The sequence below is a fragment of the Sus scrofa genome, chromosome X (assembly GCF_000003025.6).
Source record: "Sus scrofa isolate TJ Tabasco breed Duroc chromosome X, Sscrofa11.1, whole genome shotgun sequence".
In the NCBI taxonomy this organism is placed as follows: Eukaryota; Metazoa; Chordata; class Mammalia; order Artiodactyla; family Suidae; genus Sus; species Sus scrofa.
The window spans coordinates 109676649-109697853 of NC_010461.5; the positions used below are offsets into that span (position 1 = coordinate 109676649).

The 21205-nt window shown below is 44.1% G+C and overlaps 1 protein-coding gene across 1 annotated transcript in view; it reads right to left on the bottom strand.

Annotated features, from left to right (window-relative positions):
- Positions 1–21205, bottom strand: part of GPC3 (glypican 3) — a 437111-nt gene that overhangs the window by 140154 nt on the left and 275752 nt on the right. Inside the window, exon 4 of the mRNA XM_013986449.2 lies at positions 11388–11521. Within this exon, the coding sequence (XP_013841903.2) occupies positions 11388–11521 (134 nt within the window). The remainder of the gene's footprint in view (positions 1–11387; positions 11522–21205) is intronic.

The window sequence follows — 21205 nt, forward strand, 5'->3', positions numbered from 1 at the left end:
ATTCCATGAGGAAATGGAACATGGCCATTAGTCTATGCAAAGCAATGATCCTCCTTTTAATGAAAGAGCTTCCTTTAGGCTTCCTCCTACCTCCAAACCCTCTCTCACTAACATAGCACATGGCAGGAAAAAATGAACTCATGGCAAAGCCTTCTGATTCGACTTCCCCAGAAGTTAAAAAAACATGACACTCTGAATGCCTTCTCGCCTCCTGACTCTTTTTTTTTTTTTTTTTTTTGTCTTTTTGCTATTTCTTTGGGCCACTCCCGCGGCATATGGAGGTTCCCAGGCTAGGGGTCGAATCGGTGCTGTGGCCACCGGCCTACACCAGAGCCACAGCAACGCTGGATCCGAGCCGCGTCTGCAACCTACACCACAGCTCACGGCAACGCCGGATCGTTAACCCACTGAGCAAGGGCAGGGATCGAACCCGCAACCTCATGGTTCCTAGTCGTATTCATTAACCACTACGCCACGACGGGAACTCCCCTGACTCTTGAAGTTGTGTTCCTTGGCTGACCGTAAGGATCACAGACAGACTGGCGAAGATTCAGAGAGGGTCTCTCCATGGAGGGCTGTGCTAAACACAAGGCCTCCCACTTGAGCAAGGAAGGAGAGCGCCCGGTGGGGTCAAGCTGAAAGTCTAAGGAAACCACAAAGTCTGAGACTCATGTCTCGGTCATCAAGTTCTAGAACTCAGGGGAATCGCTTTGAAACCTGAACAAGGTAACCTGGAGCAAGTGAAACACGGTCCTCCTTACACCTTGGACATAGAGAAGGGACCTATGAAGAGACAGCGATCGTGTTTTAAAAACGTGCTTCTGGAGTTCCCGCTGTGGCTCAGTGGGTTATGAACCCAACTAGTATCCAGGAGGTGGTTGATTCGGTCCCTGGCCTCACTCGGTGGGTTAAGGCTCTGGCGTTGCCGTGAGCTGTGGTGTGGGCCGGCACGGCAGCTCCGATTGGACCCCTAGCCTGGGAACCTCTCCATAGGCTGCAGGGGGGGCCCTAAAAAAGCAATAAATAAATAAATAAATAAATAAATATGCTTCTGCATTGGTTATTTTGAATTTAGAACACAGTTTCCTTCAGTAACTATGATATGAGGATGGCTGGATTTTCAGAACTGCCTCTTAAAACCTGTTGGGAGTAGCAGCTAAGAGCACTGATTTTGGAGTCTGACCTACATGAGTTTCAAATGCCAGTTATTCCCTCACTTATTTGGCAGAAAAACTTGGTTTTTTATATTATTCAACAAATTTATTCCATTTATCAATGTACAATGACCATCACACCCCAATTTTATAGCATTTCCATCCCAAACCTCCAGCGCATCCCCCCACCCCCCAACCCATCTCATTTGGAAACCCTAAGTTTTTCAAAGTCTGTGAGTCAGTATCTGTTCTGCAAAGAAGTTCACTGTGTCCTTTTTTCAGATGCCACATGTAAGTGATAGCATGTGCTATTGGTTTCTCATTGTCTGACTGACTGACTTCACTTAGCATGACAATTTCTAGGTCCATCCATGTTGCTGCAAACGCCATTATTTCGTTCCTTTTAATGGCTGAGTCATATTCCATCGTGTGCATGTACCACATCGTCTTGATCCACTCCTCTGTCGATGGACATTTAGGTTGTTTCCATGTCTTGGCTATTGCAAATAGTGCTGCAATGAACACTGGAGTACATGTGTCTTTTCAAGTCATGGTTTTCTCTGGATAGATGCCCAGGCCCAAAAACACATGAAAAGATGTTCAACATCACTCATCATTAGAGAGATGCACATCAAAACCACTCTGAGGTATCACCCTACACCAGCCAGAATGGCCATCATCCAAAAGTCTACAAACAATAAGCGCTGGAGAGGGTGTGGAGAAAAAGGAATCTAGTACACTATTGGTGGGATTGTAAATTGGTGCAACCACTATGGAAAACAGTATGGAGATGCCTCAGAAAACTAAACATAGAACTAGTATTTAGCAGTAAAACTTATTAGGCAGATTCTAAACTTCTCTGAGCCTTAGTTTCTTTACCTGTAAAATGAAGCAAATGATAGGTTGTCGTGATGATTAAATGAGACAATGCATGTAAAGTGTTTAGCATAGTACCTGGCACAGAGTAATACTTCCACAGTGTTAGCCATTTGGCAATTTATTTCATTATGAGCCTGTAGAATATAAATATATATATGTGAAATATATTTTATATTCCAGATAAATTCATATATGTAAGATACTTAGTTTTTTCCCCAAGTTCCAGATAACTTTATATGTACAAGATACATAATCCTTCATCTTTTGAGGTGGTTATTCAAAAGTACAACCACGTTCCTGCCCCAAATATTTTTCCTGTGTTTCTTTTTTCAAAGACTAGCTAGCTAGGGGGCTGGGTAAATCCCTGGACTCATCTGGTGTAGCGATTTGGAGGGTCTTGCCTGGTAAGGAAGTGGTGGTAGCTTTCACAGGGATTTGTGTCTAAGAATCTGATGTGGAGCATTTAATGTGAAAGGCCAAGCCAGGGTAAGTTGAGTTTTAAAAGGCAGGTTAATCATCAGGGAAATGCAAATGAAAACCACAGTAAGATGCCACTTCACTAGGATGACTAGAGTAAAAAAAAGACAACGAGGAGTTCCCATTGTGGTGCAGCGAAAACGAATCTGACTAGTATCCATGAGGATGCAGGTTCCATTCCTGGCTTCGTTCAGTGGGGTAAGGATCTGGCGTTGCAGTGGTGTAGGTGGCAGACGTGGCTCGGATGTGGCGTTGCTGTGGCTGTGGTGCAGGCCGGCAGCTGCAGCTCCAATTGACCCCTAGCCTGGGAACCTCCATATGCTGCATAGAGTTACCACGTGACCCAGCAATTCCGCTACTAGATATATACCCAAAAGAATTAAAAGCAAGTATTCAAACGAGTACATGTACAGGCATGCTCAGAGCAGTGCTATTAACAAGAGTCAGAAGGTGGAACAAGACAGATGTTCATTAACTGATGAGCGGAAAAACAAATACATATTCTATACAATAGAATATTCTTTAGTTTTAAAAAGAAAAACATGTATTCCTGCATGCTTCAATGTGGGTGAACCTTGAAAACATTCTAGTAAGTGAACAAAACCAATCACAAAAGATTTTATATGACTCCATGTATGTGAAATGTCCCCAATGGGCAAATTTAGAGAGACATAAAGTAGATTAGTGGTTGCTTTGGGCTGGGGGGATGGAGGTTGGGGAGTGGTAGCTAAAGGGTATGGGATTTCTTCTTGAGGTGAAAAAAATGTTCTAAAATTGATTGTGGTGATGGTTGCACAATCTGTGAATACAGTAAAAACAGCTGAATTATATACTTTAAATGGATGAGTTGCATGGTGTGTTATTTTGAGATATAACTCCAACAGAGGGCAGAGAAGAGGTGAGATATGTCTCAGAGAAAGAGGCTTTGCCTCTAAGAGAGAGGTACTCCTTGGAACAGTAGAAAGAGACAGGCAGGAAAGCTAAGAAAGAGCCAGGTTTTGCAGGGACATGAAATAAAGGCATGAGTGATGGGTGAGACCAGAAATTTGTAAGAGCCGAAACTTCAGCACTGCAAGAGCTATAAACAGTGGCTCAAAATATATTTATTCCCTCATCTTGTAAAATGAAGTCTGTTGGTTTGTTTTTTTTCTCATTGTAAAAGAAATATATATTCACTATAGAGAATTTATCAGACATAGAAATGTAGAAGGGAAAAAAAAATCTCATTTATAGTCCTAAGAGCCAGAGGTAACCACTGTTAATAACTGGCTATATTTCCTTTCTAGTCCTTCTTCTCCAGTAAAGTTTTATGTTTATTTCTCTAAAACCTATTCTTTTTAATAGGCTTGTTCACCGAGTTCTTTTCGGTTCTCGGTGTATATTATTCCCATTAGACCCCACCTAGAATCCAAGGTGGATTTGATGAGAAAAGAAGTCAGAATAATGAAATAAATGCTCGTTCTCAAATAATTCCTAGGGCCTGTGGGATGAGGCAGTAGCCGCTTTCATGAGAAAAAAGGAGCAGGGCTCCAGCACATTCAGCAAACTGGCCAAGACTCGGAGTCCCCAGATACAGCGTTACGGTCCAGGCCATTCCTTGAGGCTACACCCACTAAATACCGTGAGAAAATAAACCCTGGTTTCCAAAGAAACTTTGATTTTTGAAAAGAAACCCAGACATGCTCTTTTTCAGGGTTGAAGACTTTCTAAAGTAATGGGGAGTTAACGAGCTTTTCAAAGCAGAGCGACAACAGGTGATAAGGTCCTTGGACACCACAGCCCGGGAAGCAGCAGCGTGTGAAGGGGCCGTTTCCTGCCTTTGGAGGTGGCGGACCTCTCTGTCCCCTCTTCTTTGTCAGTCCTTCCTAAACTCTTTCTGGCATGGGAATTAGGTGTATTTTATTTTTCTCTTAAAGTTTTCTATCAGCCTGTTCGTAACTTTAAAAGGAGGTGCGTTGAATGTTTCTCTTTCTCTCCTTAAATAAAGATACCTGAGATGAAATTAAGCGACATGTTAATTACCCCTGTATGACTCAGTCCAGATTGCTCTCCTTTGTCCTAGTGGCCCATGACGAACCACAAAAGAATCTCCACCCATGACCAAGGCACTCTGCTCAACTGAATTATCTCTGGGGGGAAGAAAAGGGATAGAAAGTTTGGACAATGAGTTGCCTGGGATGGGCACGACAACTGGATGAAAGGGAATGTCCTTTGATTCCGATGCCACTTTATTCGAATCATACATGCCAGACCTGCCATCTGACATATCCACAGTGGAGCCTACGGCTCTCACTTAGGACAAACCCAACACCTTGCTGACAACAGTCCACTCAGGAGAAAAAAGAGTCTCTTCCTAGGGGTTTCCATTCCATGTATTAAACGTGAAACCAAAGGACAGGGCCCCTTTGCGTGGATGAGCCATTTTGAAATATTGCGGCTCGGCACCGGGATCTCCCCTGGGGGCCCCTCCTCGGGGATGAGCGGCCCCTTCTGGGGCTGGGGGAGGGGGATTCCCTTTGCTTTCTTGCAATGAACTGCTTGGGCAGGCATCAAAGCAGCACTAATTGGAACCCACTGCAAGTAAAAGCCGCCTTTCATCCCCAGCTGCAGATCCGGAACGTTCCTCCTTTATCATTAAGGATGTTTTTTTTTTTTAATATAAAATAATACTAGCTCATTCCTTAAAAAAAATGAAAGCACAGAAAGGGACATACACTAAAATCGTTGTAATTAGAATGAGGCAGGAGCATGCTTAATGCTGTGGCAGAAAACCTTTCAGAGTCTGACCCCAAGCTATAATTTTCTACCATTCCAGAGACTAGCTCACACTTTTTCTCAGCCTGTTCCCTTTGCCTGGAACACCCTCTTTTCCCTCCTCAATCTGGTGAATTTCTACCAGGTAACAAGTTACCTTTTCGGAGAAGTCTTTCTTGACCCTTGCAGGAGAACCACGAACTTCCATGACACTGCCATTCTTTTATACATGGCTCTGTTTCAGCATTCACCCCTTAATGTACCAAAATTATTTGTGTGGGAGTTCCCATTGTGGCTCCGAGGGTGAAGAACCCAACTAGGATCCATGAGGGCACGGGTTCAATCCCTGGCCTTGCTCAGTGGGTTAAGAATCTGGTGTTGCCATGAGCTGTGGTGTAGGTCGCAGATGTGGCTCAGATACTGAGTGGCTGTGGCTGTGGCTGTGGTGTAGGCCAGCAGCTTCAGCTCCGATTCGACCCCTAGCGTGGGAACCTCCATATGCCATGGGTGTGGCCCCAAAAAGACAAAAAAAAAAAAATTTGTGTGTCTCTGTTCAGAGGGTGGAAGGTGCCACTCAGCAGACAAAGCTGCCTAGCCCAAGGAGAGGGAGTGGGAATAAGCACTGATTTTGGATCAGGGAGCTGAGATCAGCTTTTGTTTTTTTCTTTCATTCACTAGGTCATTTACTAGTGTCACCTAATCCATTGCCCCTTTAGACCAAGTCAGAGGGGCAGGGAGGAGCGGGGTGCGGGACAGGGAAGGCTGGGATACACAGACGTAATTTCACAAGGCTGGAGGGACTCTGTGACTTTCTCACAGGTTAGCAGTCGGGCCAGAAGCTTGGTATTTAGATGCTGAATGGACTCTATTCAACTACAGATTCTGGGTTTGGAAAAGGGAAAGATACTGTTCATGTCACAAAATACCACACTTTATGGGGGGATACGCAAATGACAAGTTAAACAGTACGGGGGGGCCTGGTGATGAAAGAGACAGACATTCAGTAGAGTAAAGGACTGACATCCGTGACGTGCTGAAAAGATCAGAGTTGGAAAGGGCCGTGAAAATATCATTTCTTCTCTTCTGCTTGTACTACTCGTACATCGTAGCCTACCTGCACTGTTTTAAATCTGATGATAGATATTTTCAATATGCGTATCTTAAAGGAATGCTGAGTTCCATTCTTAGGCCACCAGTTGAGGATCAAATCGCCTTTAAATTGAACTAAGCTATTTCTAAGATTAGTTGTGTGTTGCAAACTACCCAGTTGGGGGCAGACAAAACAAACAGATGACTTCTGAAGGCTTTGGAAGGAATCCTGCATTTCTTTGTGCGTTGTTATTTTAATGAGGCAACGGGCTTTTCTACTCATATAATCAGATTCAGACAGCTTGCTCACCACCTCCACAGACTGAAGGCTACAATCGGGTTCCTTTCCAATGATCATATTTTTAATCACAGAGGATGGAACTTCGGCATGGGTGGGGGGCGGTACTGGAAGGCACATCTATTTTTCTGGACAGTGTGAGATGCTGGGTAGGACATATTGAGAAATGTATAGAGGCACTGAGACTTTGCCAAAACAAGCCTGCTTAATAACGTCAGATGGCGGGCTGCGGCGCATTTAGCAAGAGACCCTCTTAATCCCCAATTCTCCACTGGCCCTAAGAGGGTTTACAATGCCTATTTGAGGGAGTTAAGTGAAATCAGACACTCTCCTGTTGTTTTGTTTTCTTATTCTGCCAGAGATTTCAGAAAGAAGGGCTCCTTCTGAGACTCTTAGGCTTCAGTTGCATAAAAGAAACCTGCTGGGGTGGCTTCATGCTGCCCACACCCAAAGGAGCCCTGTCTGACCACCACTTATGCAAGTCTATAGGCTTTGTAATTTTTCTTAACTAGCCTTTCTTTTCTTTAGGGGCTAGCAACCCATTCAAAAGTGAATCTAAACAAAGTGCCAAATCTGGGTGCTTAGCCAAGAACTCATTTATGGATTTCTTTTCCTGGAAGAATCAACCCCCATAGCGCCCTCCCTGGTAAGGCCAAAGGGAATAGGTCCCACAGAACCCAAGATAGAAGCCAGGGCTGCAGGGACTTAATAAACCTATTTACTTACCCATGTGTCTAGGAGGGCAGGGTGATCTCAGAATGGGACTGGAATCGTGTCTTATTTTGGAAAAAAGCTTTGCATGTGATGCTGGTATAAACTCATACACCATATCCTCCATGAAACCTCCACTACAGCTCCCTGGGCACAGGCTCCCTCTGCCACAGAAGGCTGGACCTACATTCACACTTCTAAAATTGTTCTGAAATTATTTGTATTTAAGTCTATTTTCACTTTAGACTGATTGGAGAGCAGAGACTGTGCCTTGATTTTCACTGGCCAGTATACAATCTGGCACCTAAGAGTTTCCCAAATTTCTGCTGAGTTGTGCAAAGCAATATGTATTATATATATTGTTTATAATACGATAGAGACATAACATTTTATTTATATTCTGCTATAAACTCAAAATAATATAAATAGAATAATATATAAAACAAACATTCTATATTATAATGTATATTTCCTTTTATATATTGTTTATAATCCAATAATATATAATATTATATAAAATCCTCATTTCAGGGCAGTATGCAAGGGGTTTCTACTAGTTAAAGATCAAGAAGAAGGGGGAGTTCCCACCATGGCACAGTGGGTTAAGAATCTGGCTGCACACTATTCACAATAGCCAAGACATGGAAACAACCTGAATGTCCATTGACAAATGAATGGATTAAGAAGATGTGGTATGAATACACAATGGAATACTACTCAGCCATAAAAAGAACGAAATAATGCCATTTGCAGCAGCATGGACGGAACTAGAGACTCTCATACCAAGTGAAGTAAGTCAGAAAGAGAAAGACAAATACCATATGATGCTTATATCTGGAATCTAATACATGGCACGAATGAACCTATCAACAGGAAAGAAACTCATGGACTTGGAGAACAGACTTGTGGTTGCTGGGGGCAGGGGGAGGGAGTGGGATGGACTGGGAATCTGGGGTTAATACAAACTATTGCATTTGGATGGATGAGCAATGAGATCCTGCTGTAGAGCACAGGGAACTCTATCTAGTCACTTGTGATGGAGCATGATGGAGGATAATGTGACAAAAACAATATATACATATATATGACTGGGTCACTTTGCTGTACAGTAGAAATTGACAGAACACTGTAAATCAACTATAGTAGAAAAAATAAAAATCATATAAACTTAAAAGAAAAAGAATCTGATGGCAACAGATCGAGTCATTGTGGAGGCACGGGTTTGATATCCCGCCCCATGCAGTGGGTTAAAGGATCCAGCACTGCTGCAGCTGTGGCGTAGATCGCAGCTGTGGCCCCGATTCAATCCCTGGCCTGGGAACTTCCATATGTCACAGGTGCGGCCATAAAATTTTTTAAAAAATTAAAGAAAGATCAAGAAGAGAGGTTAACTCCTCAGGCGGTTTGGGCAAAGAGCGAAAGCGAAAGAAAGCGATGGACAAATGACCATCAGGGGCTAAAAAGGGCCTGAAGAATGACCTAGTTTTGTTTTCCTAGAAAGACATTAATTTCCCCAAGAACTCCTATGGAAGCAGTCTGCAGAGTGTTTGGGTGTGGTGGTTTTTAAATATTTCCACACAGTTTTTGATAGTCCTCCTTTCAAGAGCTGGAGCTTCATTCCCCTCCCCGTGAATGTGGGCTAGAACTGGAGACTGGCTTCTAACCCATCGAATGTGTCAGAACTGACAGCACGTCACTTCCGAGAGTGGGTCACAGAGGCCATCGCAGCTTCCTCTCTGCTCACTTCCACGCATCACTTATCCCGGGGCGGCCCGCAGTCGTGTCGTGAGGATGCTCTCGAGGCCCATGTGCTGAGACCCTGAGGCTCCCCCAGCAACCAGCACCGCCTTGCGGAGCCTGGACGGGAGCCGCCTTGGAGGGGCGCCTCCGGCAGCGCTCAGGGCACCACGGCTCCAAGCAACACCTGGACTGAAAGTTTTTGAGACTGAGGACCACCCGGCTAAGCTGCTCTCAAATTCCTGATGGAAACTGTGAGATAATAAATGATTGTTTTAAATGACTATGTTTTAGAGTAACTTTTTTTTTTCTTTGCCTTTTCTAGGGCTGCTCCCGTGGCATATGGAGGTTCCCAGGCTAGGGGTCGAGTCGGAGCTGTAGCCGCCGGCCTACACCACAGCCATAGCAAAGCAGGATCCGAGTTGCATCTGGGACCTACAGCACAGCTCACAGCAATGCCGGATCCTGAACCCACTGAGTGAGGCCAGGGATTGAACCTGCGTCCTCATGGTTCCTAGTCAGATTCGTTAACCACTGTGCCACAACGGGAACTCCTGGCGTAACTTGTTATACAGCACCAGATAACTAATACAGCTCCTTTATGTTCTCGAAATTATGGAGGAGCCCAGAGAGCTTTTGTTTACATGATATGTATCTATTGATATTTCCTGTTTTAGAGATTAACACAGTTTTAAAAATTTATTATTAACTTTAAACTAAGAATAATGATTCTTTTTTGGGGGGGGGGTCTTTTTGTCCTTTTAGGGCCGCATCCGTGGCATATGGAGGTTTCCAGGCTAGAGGTCAAATTGGAGCTGTAGCCACTGGCCTACACCACAGCCACAGCCACACCAGATCCGAGCCATGTCTGCGACCTACACCACAGTTCATGGCAACGCCGGATCTTTAACCCACTGAGCAAGGCCAGGGATCGAACCCGCAACCTCATGGTTCCTAGTTGGATTCATTTCCGATGTGCCACGAAGGGAACTCCAAGAATAATGATTCTTTATATGTTAACATAGATAATAACATTTTTATGAAAAAAGGGGAGAAAAGTGATATTGCTCTTGCATTTTTGCAAAATATCTTTACTGCCTGGATTAATAGGAGACAACTAAATTCCCCCATTGCTTTCTGCATTTCATGTGTTGCCATATATTATTTTGGTGAAAGTGCATGAATAAAACCCAGCTTCACATGGACATGTAGTAGTAAACGGAGGACCTCACAGTCCCTGTGAAAGGCTCTCTGGGACTCCCTGAGTTCTCAAATCAGAGTTCACAACCACTGCTATAGGGAAGTCAGAAACTTATGAGGTTGGAAGTCACAAAAGAGAAGAAAATGTCACTTCCTGAAATGCTTCTTGGAAGACCACCTCTCAAGTTGTCCTGCTGCCCTCTTTCACTCTAAACTGTATCATCTATGACTGAGTTACCATTTCAAAATCTCCTGTAGTAAGTGGGTATGAATGGAGGAATTGAGGCCAAACCAGAGATGTTACTTATTTCATCCCTTAATTTTCCATCTCTGGGCCAGCATCTCCCAATCCTCACAGTCATCATGAGCCAGACCTCGTGTCGGGCTGTTCTTGCACCAGCGGCAGGGTTGGCTGCCTGTGCGGTCCTTTGGGGGGGAAGGCAATTCTCCTAAATTTGTGTTGAGCTTCCCATCCTCCCTCCATCCTTTATTCATAACCATGACACAGAATAAGGAAGGAGAGAATCTGGATAGAGGGAGGAGGAATGAAGAGAATAAGAAACAGACTTAAATTTAGTCCCTTGATTGCTGTCTGAAGGAAGAGAAACACCAAATTCTTCATTTAGTCATGTTTAAGCGTGTGTAGAGTGTACTCCGTGTGTGTGTGTGTGTGTGTGTGGCGTGTATACCTGAGAGTATCTTGCCAGGTTTTCTTTGGTGAACTCACCCCTGATTCACTGTTAATAAAGGGAAGAGCCACAAACCAAGCCATGGAATTGTGAGACCAGATCATAAGCAGAAAAGGTTTTGTTTCATCAATAGATTTTGAATAGAGAAGTCTATCCTACTCTGTGTTGCTGTACTAAATACTTACATATGGCAAATTTACATTTAAATATAGCTTGATATAATACAGTATCTTTTTTTCTTTAACATTGACAGATGATAGAATTTAATTAATCAAACACTCTACTCAGAAGAACTCAATATAACATGTATTTAAGAAGCTTCACTCCAATGGTTTTTGACCTTAAAACACAATTGCTAATTGTATGCTGAAATAGAGGGGGGAAAAAAAACCCTCTCACCTTCTCCGGCTGGATAAGGTTTCTTCATGTTCTACATGAGCAACTTTTAATACCTTCTTGTCAATAAACAGATCTTCAGGATAATAAGCAGATCTATACTGACGTTGCTGAGAATGGGCGCATAACTTGCCAATCTGAAAAAAAGAAATGCAATATAATGATACGATACTTTCACAGATATGAGAGTAGAAACAAATGCGGAAATGCACTTCAATTTCTTCCCCAATTTCTTTTTAAAGAGCAGAACGAAGCTATTACTGGAGTCAAAAAAGGTGATACGCTTTTAAAGCAAAGACCCATCTGGGGAAAAGCAGGCTGAAGACTGTGGTGAGGGCACTGGGCGCGCAGTCTATCCAGAGATTTCCTGAGATGAAAGTGCTTTTTTTCTATAGTGAAGCACACGTTTGAGAGGTGCCGCTACACAGGACTTAGGAAACAGATACCTTCCGATGGCACTTGACAGTTATCCCCGTCAAGTTCACCAACGGAAACTGCCAAGTTTAGGAAAGACTAATGCAGGAAGGGAGGGGTGTGTGAGAGGTGTGCAGAGCCGTCTGTTAATAGCAGAGCCACCTCCTGATTCTTCTAAGCTTTTTGTGAGCTCTTTTTAAAAATTATATACATTTCAGGTACATAGCATTACAGTTGAAAGCTTAGTTCTTTTACACTCATGGAGCAATGATTAAAAAAATGGTGCCATCTTTCTTATCTCAATTCTAAATAATTTCCTTGGTTAAATGACTTAGAGGGTTGCTGCTTTTTTCACTTTCAATCAAAAGCCTGCATGGACTTCTACATAAATAAACATGAATATTAACATATGTCTCCCCTGTGCCGGAGACCACGCTGCCTTGATTTGTGTGTTATTTTAATACGGCAAAGGGCTTTTCAATTCAAGTTAGATTCAGCCCCATTTTATAGCTGAGAAAACTGAGGCCCAGAGAGGTTAAGTGGCTTGCCTAAGACAAATAGGCAATGGATTTACTGTCTGACTTTGAAGCCACTGATCCAACTTCAAAGCTTATGCAATATCACCTCCCCAAAAATGATGCTTGATTTCCTTAGTTGCTTCCATTCTATGTTTTGAAAAAAAAAATAAAAAAAAGAATTCCTAGCTCTCAGAAACATAGCCACCATAGCCAAGGTGAAAATATAGATTGTATACTTCAGGAAAAATACTAGAAATATTTTGTGAAGACAAGGGTTCTATCTTTGTCACCTTTATACCTCCATGGAATTCAGACTGGATTTTGTGCACTGTTGGGCACTTAATAAAGACAAGTTAATTGAAGTGAATTGGAGGAAAATTCTAGTATCTGATCTGGCACACCATCCACTGGTGGGCCATGGACTCTGTGATCATCCAGCTTTTAAATTTCTGGAGATGGCCCCGGTAGTATTTATTAAGTTATCTATCTCTTTTTAAAGGTATAAATGGCATTGAGTTTGTATGGCTTTGAGAAGTTTTCCATATACAAATAAAGTTCGGAATTAGAAAAAAAATCTGTTAGCAGTAGCATCACCACCATTTACGAACGACAGCAGCTATAGTAGGATATTCAATATTTCATCTTAATGGGAATAAAAAACTGCAGACATTTTTAAATATTCCGTTTGGCTTTCGAACGTACGATACTGAATATTTGACTTGGGATAATATTAACTTCAAATGAAGAATCTGCATTCTCGGAATTTGCCCTACTTGGTAGCCATCTGGTGGGTACTTTAGGTAGGGGGCTGCCTGGCGGGACCAGGAAGTTAGGTTCTAATCGCTTCCAAAGCACGTAATGCACCTACAAACAACTGAGGGCTGACTGTACGTCACAAAATTATGCCCATAGACACTTACATGTTTGTAAAATTGCAGGTGCACATTCGTGGAACAAAATCTTGATTTGCCTTCCGCAAATACCTATTTAGGGGAGTTCCCGCATGGCTCAGGGGAAACAAATCTGACTAGCATCCATGAGGATTCAGGTTCCATCCCTAGCCTTGCTCAGTGAGTTAAGGACCCGGTGTGGCTGCGAGCTGTGGTCAAGGTCGCAGATGCGGCTTGGATCTGGCATTAGTTTGGCTGTGGTGTAGGCTGGTGGTTGTAGCTCTGATTCGACCCCTAGCCTGGGAACCTCCATATGCCATGGGTGTGGTCCTAAAAAGACAAACAAACAAAAAATCTATTTATGACTCTGTGACCATACACCAATGTAAGAGTCTAGTTCACCAGGATCGAAGTATTCTTGGCACATTCAGGAGCACAGGACACACGCTCTCAAGTGACACCTGTTCCAGACCCAGCACCAAAGTCAAAATCTTTCACTCATCTTTCCCAGTAACTTGCCTACTTGCAACCCACAGCTGTGAAATCGCCCTCCCCATTGAAAGCCGGTTCTTTGTATCTGTGAATACTAATTGGACCCCAGCAATACTCTAAAGTTTTCGGCCCCTCCCAACTTACTGGAAAGGGGTGCAGCCAAGGCGAACGTAGGAAGGTTAAGAACAAACGCGAATGTAGCCAGCCTACAGTCTGACCTTTCTTCCCAAGCCACCCAATGTGGCATTATCGAGCTGACTTCCCAAGGCTCTGTGTGGGGTAAGGGGCAAACAATGGCATCCTGCCAACACCCCCGCTCCCCCATCTGAAATCTGCCACATCTTATCAGACAGCCTGTACTTTCTTTCACCAATCTACCATGAAGCAAATTCTTCTCACATACAAAGCATTTGTCAAATGCAGACCCCCTTTGGGGCCTTTCTCTCCACATCTTTCACCTCCATACTGTGTGAGCTGTAGGCGAATATTATGAGCTTATTTTGAGGAGAAGTGGACACAAAAAGAAAACATAGTTTACAAAGAGATGCCGCAGGCGCATGAAAGAGGTCCTTTCAGCTTCATACTTGGGAAACATCAGGCGAGGCTCGGAGACCTGGGTCTCGTTCTACAGCTGCACTTGCTCAAGAAGCCAGCCTCCCGAGTGGCATTTTAGAAATCAGTATCCTGCCCAGGAGGTTTCGGCTCTTAAATAAGAAGGGCAAATCCAATTTCCTTTCGTTGACTCATGCACCTCGTCAAGGATGCTGCCACCTTTAAATTTAGTCACTTGGAGTGAATTTATTGGATAGGTGAGTGTCTCTATCAATAGACCTGGAATATAAAACCTTTTTGTTTCCCATGAAATGTGATTCCTAATGTTGCTTTTATTTATGCGCCAGAACCTGTGGCAGAGAAAGCAATGGTGCTATAAGACTTGAAACATAAGAAGGTAGGGCATCTGACCATATCCGGGCCAGCAGGTCATTCTAGCAACCTTAGCACCGTTCTTCTTAGCCAGGGTCCGGAAGCACTGGCTTTGTACACACATGACGAAAATACACTGCTGGGCCCAGCAAGGTGTAGAAATAGCCCGGCAGACTGGACATCGGGGAATGTGGCCGACGACCCCACTTCTACCTCTTGTGCTCACTAGAGGGACTTCCTTTTGACCTGATCCCACAGTTTCCCTCCACCTGTAACTTTTGTCTCAAACAAAAGAGGAAGATATGGTATTTGAAGTGTTTATTCTGGGCTCCTTTGAAAAACAGGGGGAAATTACTTTCCAAATGGAGTATGTCATCAAAGATTTTGAAAGCATACCAGCCAGCGGGGTCTGATGCAATTCATGCATGCACCCCATAATTGACACATCAGGAAATGCAGACACTGCACTGGTTAAATGCATTTTTTTTTTGTCTTTTTATCATTTCTTGGGCTGCTCCCATGGCATATGGAGGTTCCCAGGCTAGGGGTCGAATGGGAGCTATAGCCGCTGGCCTACACCACAGCCACAGCAACACGGGATCCAAGCCACGTCTGCGGCCTACACCACAGCTAACAGAAACACCGGATCCTTCACCCACCGGAGCAAGCCCAGGGATCGAACCTGAAACCTCACGGTTCCTAGTCGGATTCGTTAGCCACTGCGCCATGACGGGAACTCCTGGTTAAATGTATTCTTAAGCCCCACTGACTATTGGTTCTAGGAACTCTCAGATGACAAAAAAATTCAAATTTGCTCTTTCCCTCCTAATGGCTGAGCAGAGAAAGAGAGCCTACATTGTAAGCTTCTCATCAATGCCAACACGTCAGCAATACCAATACCAATACTGCATTTGTAACAAAATATACCTTTTTTGTCTTTATTTGTATTTATTTTTAAAATAATTTTTATTTTTCCATTATAGTTGGTTTACAGTGTTCTATCAGTTTTCTACTGTACAGCAAAGTGACCCAGTCTCACACACACACACACACACACACACACGCATATATATTCTTTTTCCCACATTATCCTCCATCGTGCTCCATCATAAGTGACTAGATACAGTTCCCTGTGCTACACAGCAGGATCTCACTGCTTATCCACTCCAAAGGCAAGAGTTTGCATCTATGAACCCCAGATTCCCAGTGCACCCCACTCCTCCCCCTCTCCCTAATAGAGCTCGCTTCAGCCTAGTGTTTCACAGGTAACTTCTCCAGGGAGTCCTCCAACCACCCTCTGAGGCATTCGGTCCAGGTATTAATGACTCCATTTTAGAGATAGGGAAACAGAGGCTCACTGGGACGGGAGCACAGACCAGACTTTAAAAGCGATGTTTTTTTGTATTTGATTTTTCCCCCCATGCCATGGATTTCTGTCAGGAGGATAGACTCCGGGGCTTCCCAGTACAGCGGGTGGCCCAGTTCTGCAGTCCTGTGGACCACCCACCCAGAACTGGAGAAAGAGAATGATTTTGAAGATTCTCAAAATGTACTTCAAAGAAGGACTCATTTTGAAAGATAAACAGAACACCGACATGCAACTGTAACCTAAGTTTCTGACAGTACTGCTAGTGGAATGGTTTAAACTCCCTGACTAAAGCATTGGATGTCAAGTTCTGTGGGACGTGGGAAAGGGGGTCCTCCAGTGAGTCCGGCCTGCTGCTTGCTGCCTGCAGGATGTCCCTGGACCCTGGCTCCTGAAGTCAGATTCTTGGATTGACTACAAAATCTTCTGTAATGCCTGCAATTTAACCCCGGTCGAGGCTGATGTCTGGCCCGAGTATATTCTATATAGTTTCCCACCCAAATGGAGATTGCACTTGATCCTATGGCTACAAATATACAACAGGTTTAAACTTTTAGCTATAACAGCCTAAAAGATTAGATGGAGTTCCTGTCGTGGCGCAGTGGTTAACGAATCCGACTAGGAACCATGAGGTTGCGGGTTCGATCCCTGGCCTCGCTCAGTGGGTTAAGGATCCGGCGTTGCCCTGAGCTGTGATGTAGGTCGCAGATGCGGCTCAGATCTGGCGTTGCTGTGGCTCTGGCATAGGCCTGTGGCTACAGCTCTCATTCGACCCTTAGCCTGGGAACCTCCATATGCCGCGGGATTGGCTCAAGAAAAGGCAAAAAGACAAAACAAACAAACAAACAACCTAAAAGATTAGAAAACGGGGAGCGCAACTACATTAGAGGATCTTTGACTCTCTCCTACTCTCAGCTAGCTCTAACACATCTATTTTGCTCTTGCTTTAAACATCAGATAAATTCTCTTTCTCAAAAAATAGCTAGGTTGTGTGTGTGTGTTTGAGTCTGTGTATTTTATTTTATTTTATTTGTTTATTTTTAGGGCTGTACCACCCATGACATATGGAGGTTCCCAGGCTAGGAGTCAAATCAGAGCTGTAGCCACCAGCCTACACCACAGCCACAGCCACGCGGCATCCGAGCGCATCTGCGACCTACACCACAGCTCATGGCAATACCAGATCCTTAATCCACTGAGAGAGACCTGGGATTGAACTTGCGTCCTCATGTTTACTAGTCAGGTTCATTAACCGCTGAGCCATGATGGGAACTCGTGTGTATTTTAACTTATATGGCTCATAAAAGAAGGAAGAGGAGGAGGGAGTGGGGAGAAGGGGAGGAAGGAAAGGGAGAAGCAGAAGCAGAAAGGAAAAGTTCCCATCACCAAGTCCGTGGCAGGAGAAAGGCCAGGGACACTTCACACTCCCCTGGCAATCTGACAGCCTTTTTTTTTTTTTTTTTTTTTTGGGTCTTTTTGCCTTTTCTCGGGCCGCTTCCCGCGGCATATGGAGGTTCCCAGGCTAGGGGTTGAATTGGAGCTGTAGCCGCCGGCCTACACCACAGCCACAGCAATTCAGGATCCGAACCGCGTCTGCAACCTACACCACAGCTCACGGCAACGCCGGATCCTAAACCCACTGAGCAAGGCCAGGGATCGAACCCACGACTTCATGGTTCCTAGTCGGATTCGTTAACCACTGCGCCATGACGGGAACTTCACAATCTGCCAGCTTTTGATGGCGAAGATGGGTGTCCCACTGGATCACACCCAACTCCTCTCTCAAGAGCTGTACCTGAGGCCACCAAGACTTGAGGAGCTCGAGGACCTTTTGTTTTATTTAATTATAGAACAACAATGCTGCTAGAATCCAGCTGATGTCTGTGGTCCCAAGGAGTGCTTTTCTGAGAAATGTTGCCAAACAATTGGTATAAACTTGGTCTTTGATCGTCAAAGAATTCATCAGAAGCCTGAAGATTTAAAAACAAAGCTTCCTCTATGGTTATGCAATTGAAATATCAATTCTGACCCGTGGTGCACTCTGGAGGAATATTAGCTGTGGCATCTGTTTTAGGGCACCTTGGGGCTGGGGGTAGGGTAGAGTGGAAATGCTTCACGTTTCCAGTTAAAATAAAATACTGAACTTCAGTCCATTCTGTTGAATTAACTTTTGTATCGTTGTTCAATTTCATTTAATTAAATCTTAAAAGTTTAAAAACAAAATATACATTGAAATTAAGTGATATACAACATAAACTTTTAAACAGTAGCAACCATGCCCATTTAACAATTCTACAGGTATAATAAAAATGCTAATATATGTTAATGTTTAGCCTGTGGTTAATGTTTTGTCTTGTTAATTTCCCCAGGGCTTTTATTACTGATTTAAATCTGCCACACTACTCAACTGATTGCACTGCTTCCACAAACTGCATGGAAGTAGCTCAAATGAATACTGATTAACAGAAATGAACAAACATTTGGCTGGGCAAACCATTCTTATTATATGCTCGTAATCATTACATACATTTTCTTACAATGAGATGGGCATGGCAGGCATTTTCCACTCATTTTTCCTACAGAAAATATGCATATGAGCATTACATTAATTTATAACCTTGTACTTCAGGAAGCACATCAGTATTAATTAACTATTGATTCGATATAGAGCAGAGGATAATGAACAGACCTGGTGACAATGTGAGCACTATCCCCCCCCCCAGATTGGCTGCGACTCATCATTAATTGCTTGACCATTAAAATAAAAGTTGACGAATAATCTGTAATGTATTCTGAATCAAGCTATCTTAAGAAGTCAGGTGCCATTGTTAGAACATTGCGTTCAGGTCAGCTCTTTAAATGAACTGGAATCCAAAAAAGGGAACGAATGTCCTACAGATCAGTCTGTGGTTAAGCTGAACGAGATCGAGCACGATATTGGAGTGAAAAAAAAGAGCATACAATTCGGAGTCAGGAGACCTGAGCTCCAGGCACAGCTCAGCCTCTTGCCACGTCAATAACTCTCAAGTCTTTTCATTTCCTTCAAACTCGGCTTCCTCATCTGAAAAACGGAGGCAATGCTGCCCGCCAAACGCGGCAGTAGTCTGAGGGTCCAAAAAAATTACAGAGGAACGTGCGTGTCTCCCACATCCACACGGAAATCTGACTCACTCAATCCATAGGAGGGAACTGCTCGCTTTCTGCAGCCCGCTCTGTGTATTAGCATCCTGGCTCTGTTCTTTAAAGGGGGGACTCGGGCAGCCAGTGAAAAGGTGGGAGGAGTCTGGGTCCTCACCATGAAAGGGAACCATACCAGTCTGACCTGTTCTGCTCTGGGATACCCGGAGTAGCCCCTGCTCTTCTTCAGGGCCCCCGTGGTTCTGCTGATGACCCTGGTTCTAACCTGTTGGATGTGTCCATAGGAATGCAGGCTGTGGGGATCAGAGACAGGTCTTAAAACACCTTTTGTGGAAGAGACTTGCATTTTACACATTTCTAGCTGCCACAAATGGATTCGGAGCTGAAAACAGAAGCCTGCATGTATACCTAACACTTTTTATGCAGCACCAATCCCCTCGCAGCACCGGAAGCCTGTGACATTATTGCTTAATCACGTAAGCAATAGTGTGGGGTTAAAAGAGAACTTCATGCACTCAGTAAACTCAACACTGAATTCAAATACCACTCCTCCAAATGTCTGCACCTGCTGGTGTTCCCTGGCCCAGGGAAAAGGATCAGCATCTACTCAGCTGCATAAGCTGGAAGAAATGAAAGGACTTCTGGTGACTTCACTAAGTCTTATTTTTTTCCTCCCTCCTGAACAACTTTTTTTTGCTTTTTAGGGTCACACCTGTGGCTTATGGAGGTTCCCAGGGTGTCTAATCAGAGCCGCAGCAACTCGGGATCTGAGCCATGTCTGTGACCTGCACCACAGCTCATGACAATGCCAGATCCTTAACCCACTGAGCGAGGCCAGGGATCGAACCCGCAACCTCATGGTTCCTAGTCAGATTCATTTCCACTGTGCCACAATGGGAACTCCCAAGAACAACTTTTAAACTTGTGTGTTTTTCTCCATACGCGGGCTTAGGATACCACTGACTGTCTCATGGAGCAGGGCTTCTCAAACTTGAATGTGTATACAAATCACCTGGGAACCTTCTCCATTTAGAGTTGGACACAGGAGATCAGGGGTGAGGGGTGAGATGAGCAGCGGGGCTCTAGTGCAGTGGTGCTCAAAGCGTGGCCTGGGAACAAGCAGCATCAGTGTCATCTGGGAACTCGTTACAAATGCAAATTTGAAGGCCCAACCTTAAACCTACCAAAGCAAAAACCCTGGGAGTGGGGACCGGCCAACTGTTTTAATAAGCCCTCCAGGGGCTTCTGCTGCACAGTCAAGCTGGAAAACCACCACTTCAGAGACCATTCCAATATCCTCTTAATTGGTCTCCCAAGCTCCAGTTTTGACCTCTTCTGATTCATACCTACTAACTGCAATTCTTTGAGAACCTCTCAAGAGGTCTAGAGGTCAAACCTATTATCCTAATCATGCTAATACTTTATTTGCCCTTTTCACTCATTTTTTAAAATTTTTATTTTGGTCTTTTTAGGGCTACACCTGCGGCATATGGAGGTTCCCAGGCTAGGGGTCAAATCAGAGCTGGAGCCTCCAGCCTACACTAGAGCTCACAGTAACACCGGATCCTAAACCCGCTGAGCAAGGCCGGGGATCGAACCTGCATCCTCATGGATGCTAATCAGATTTGTTTCTGCTGAGCCACAATGCAAACTTCTGCCCTTTTCACTCTTAATCCCTCACAAGTAATTTTCCAAAGGCTTCATGTTGTGTAATGACATCGTTGCTCTGGAATGCGTGTTTGTTTATTCTAGAATTCTCTAAGATAGCAGGTTTAGGGTAGAAATATATATTTTTTTCAGAGGCCAAGTTAATCTAAACCTTTTCTTTTGTCAGCACCCGTGGCATATGGAAGTTCCTAGGCTAGGGGTTGAAGTGGAGCTACAGCTGCTGGCCTGCGCCACAGCAACTCAGGGTCCGAGCGAGCCGTGTCTGAGACCTACACTGCAGCTCACGGCAACGCCCGATCCCCAACCCACTAAGTGAGGCCAGGGATCCTCATGGATACTAGTTGGATTTGTTTCCACTGCGCCACAATGGGAACTCCCTAAAATCTTGAACTTTTATGTCTATGTGAAAAC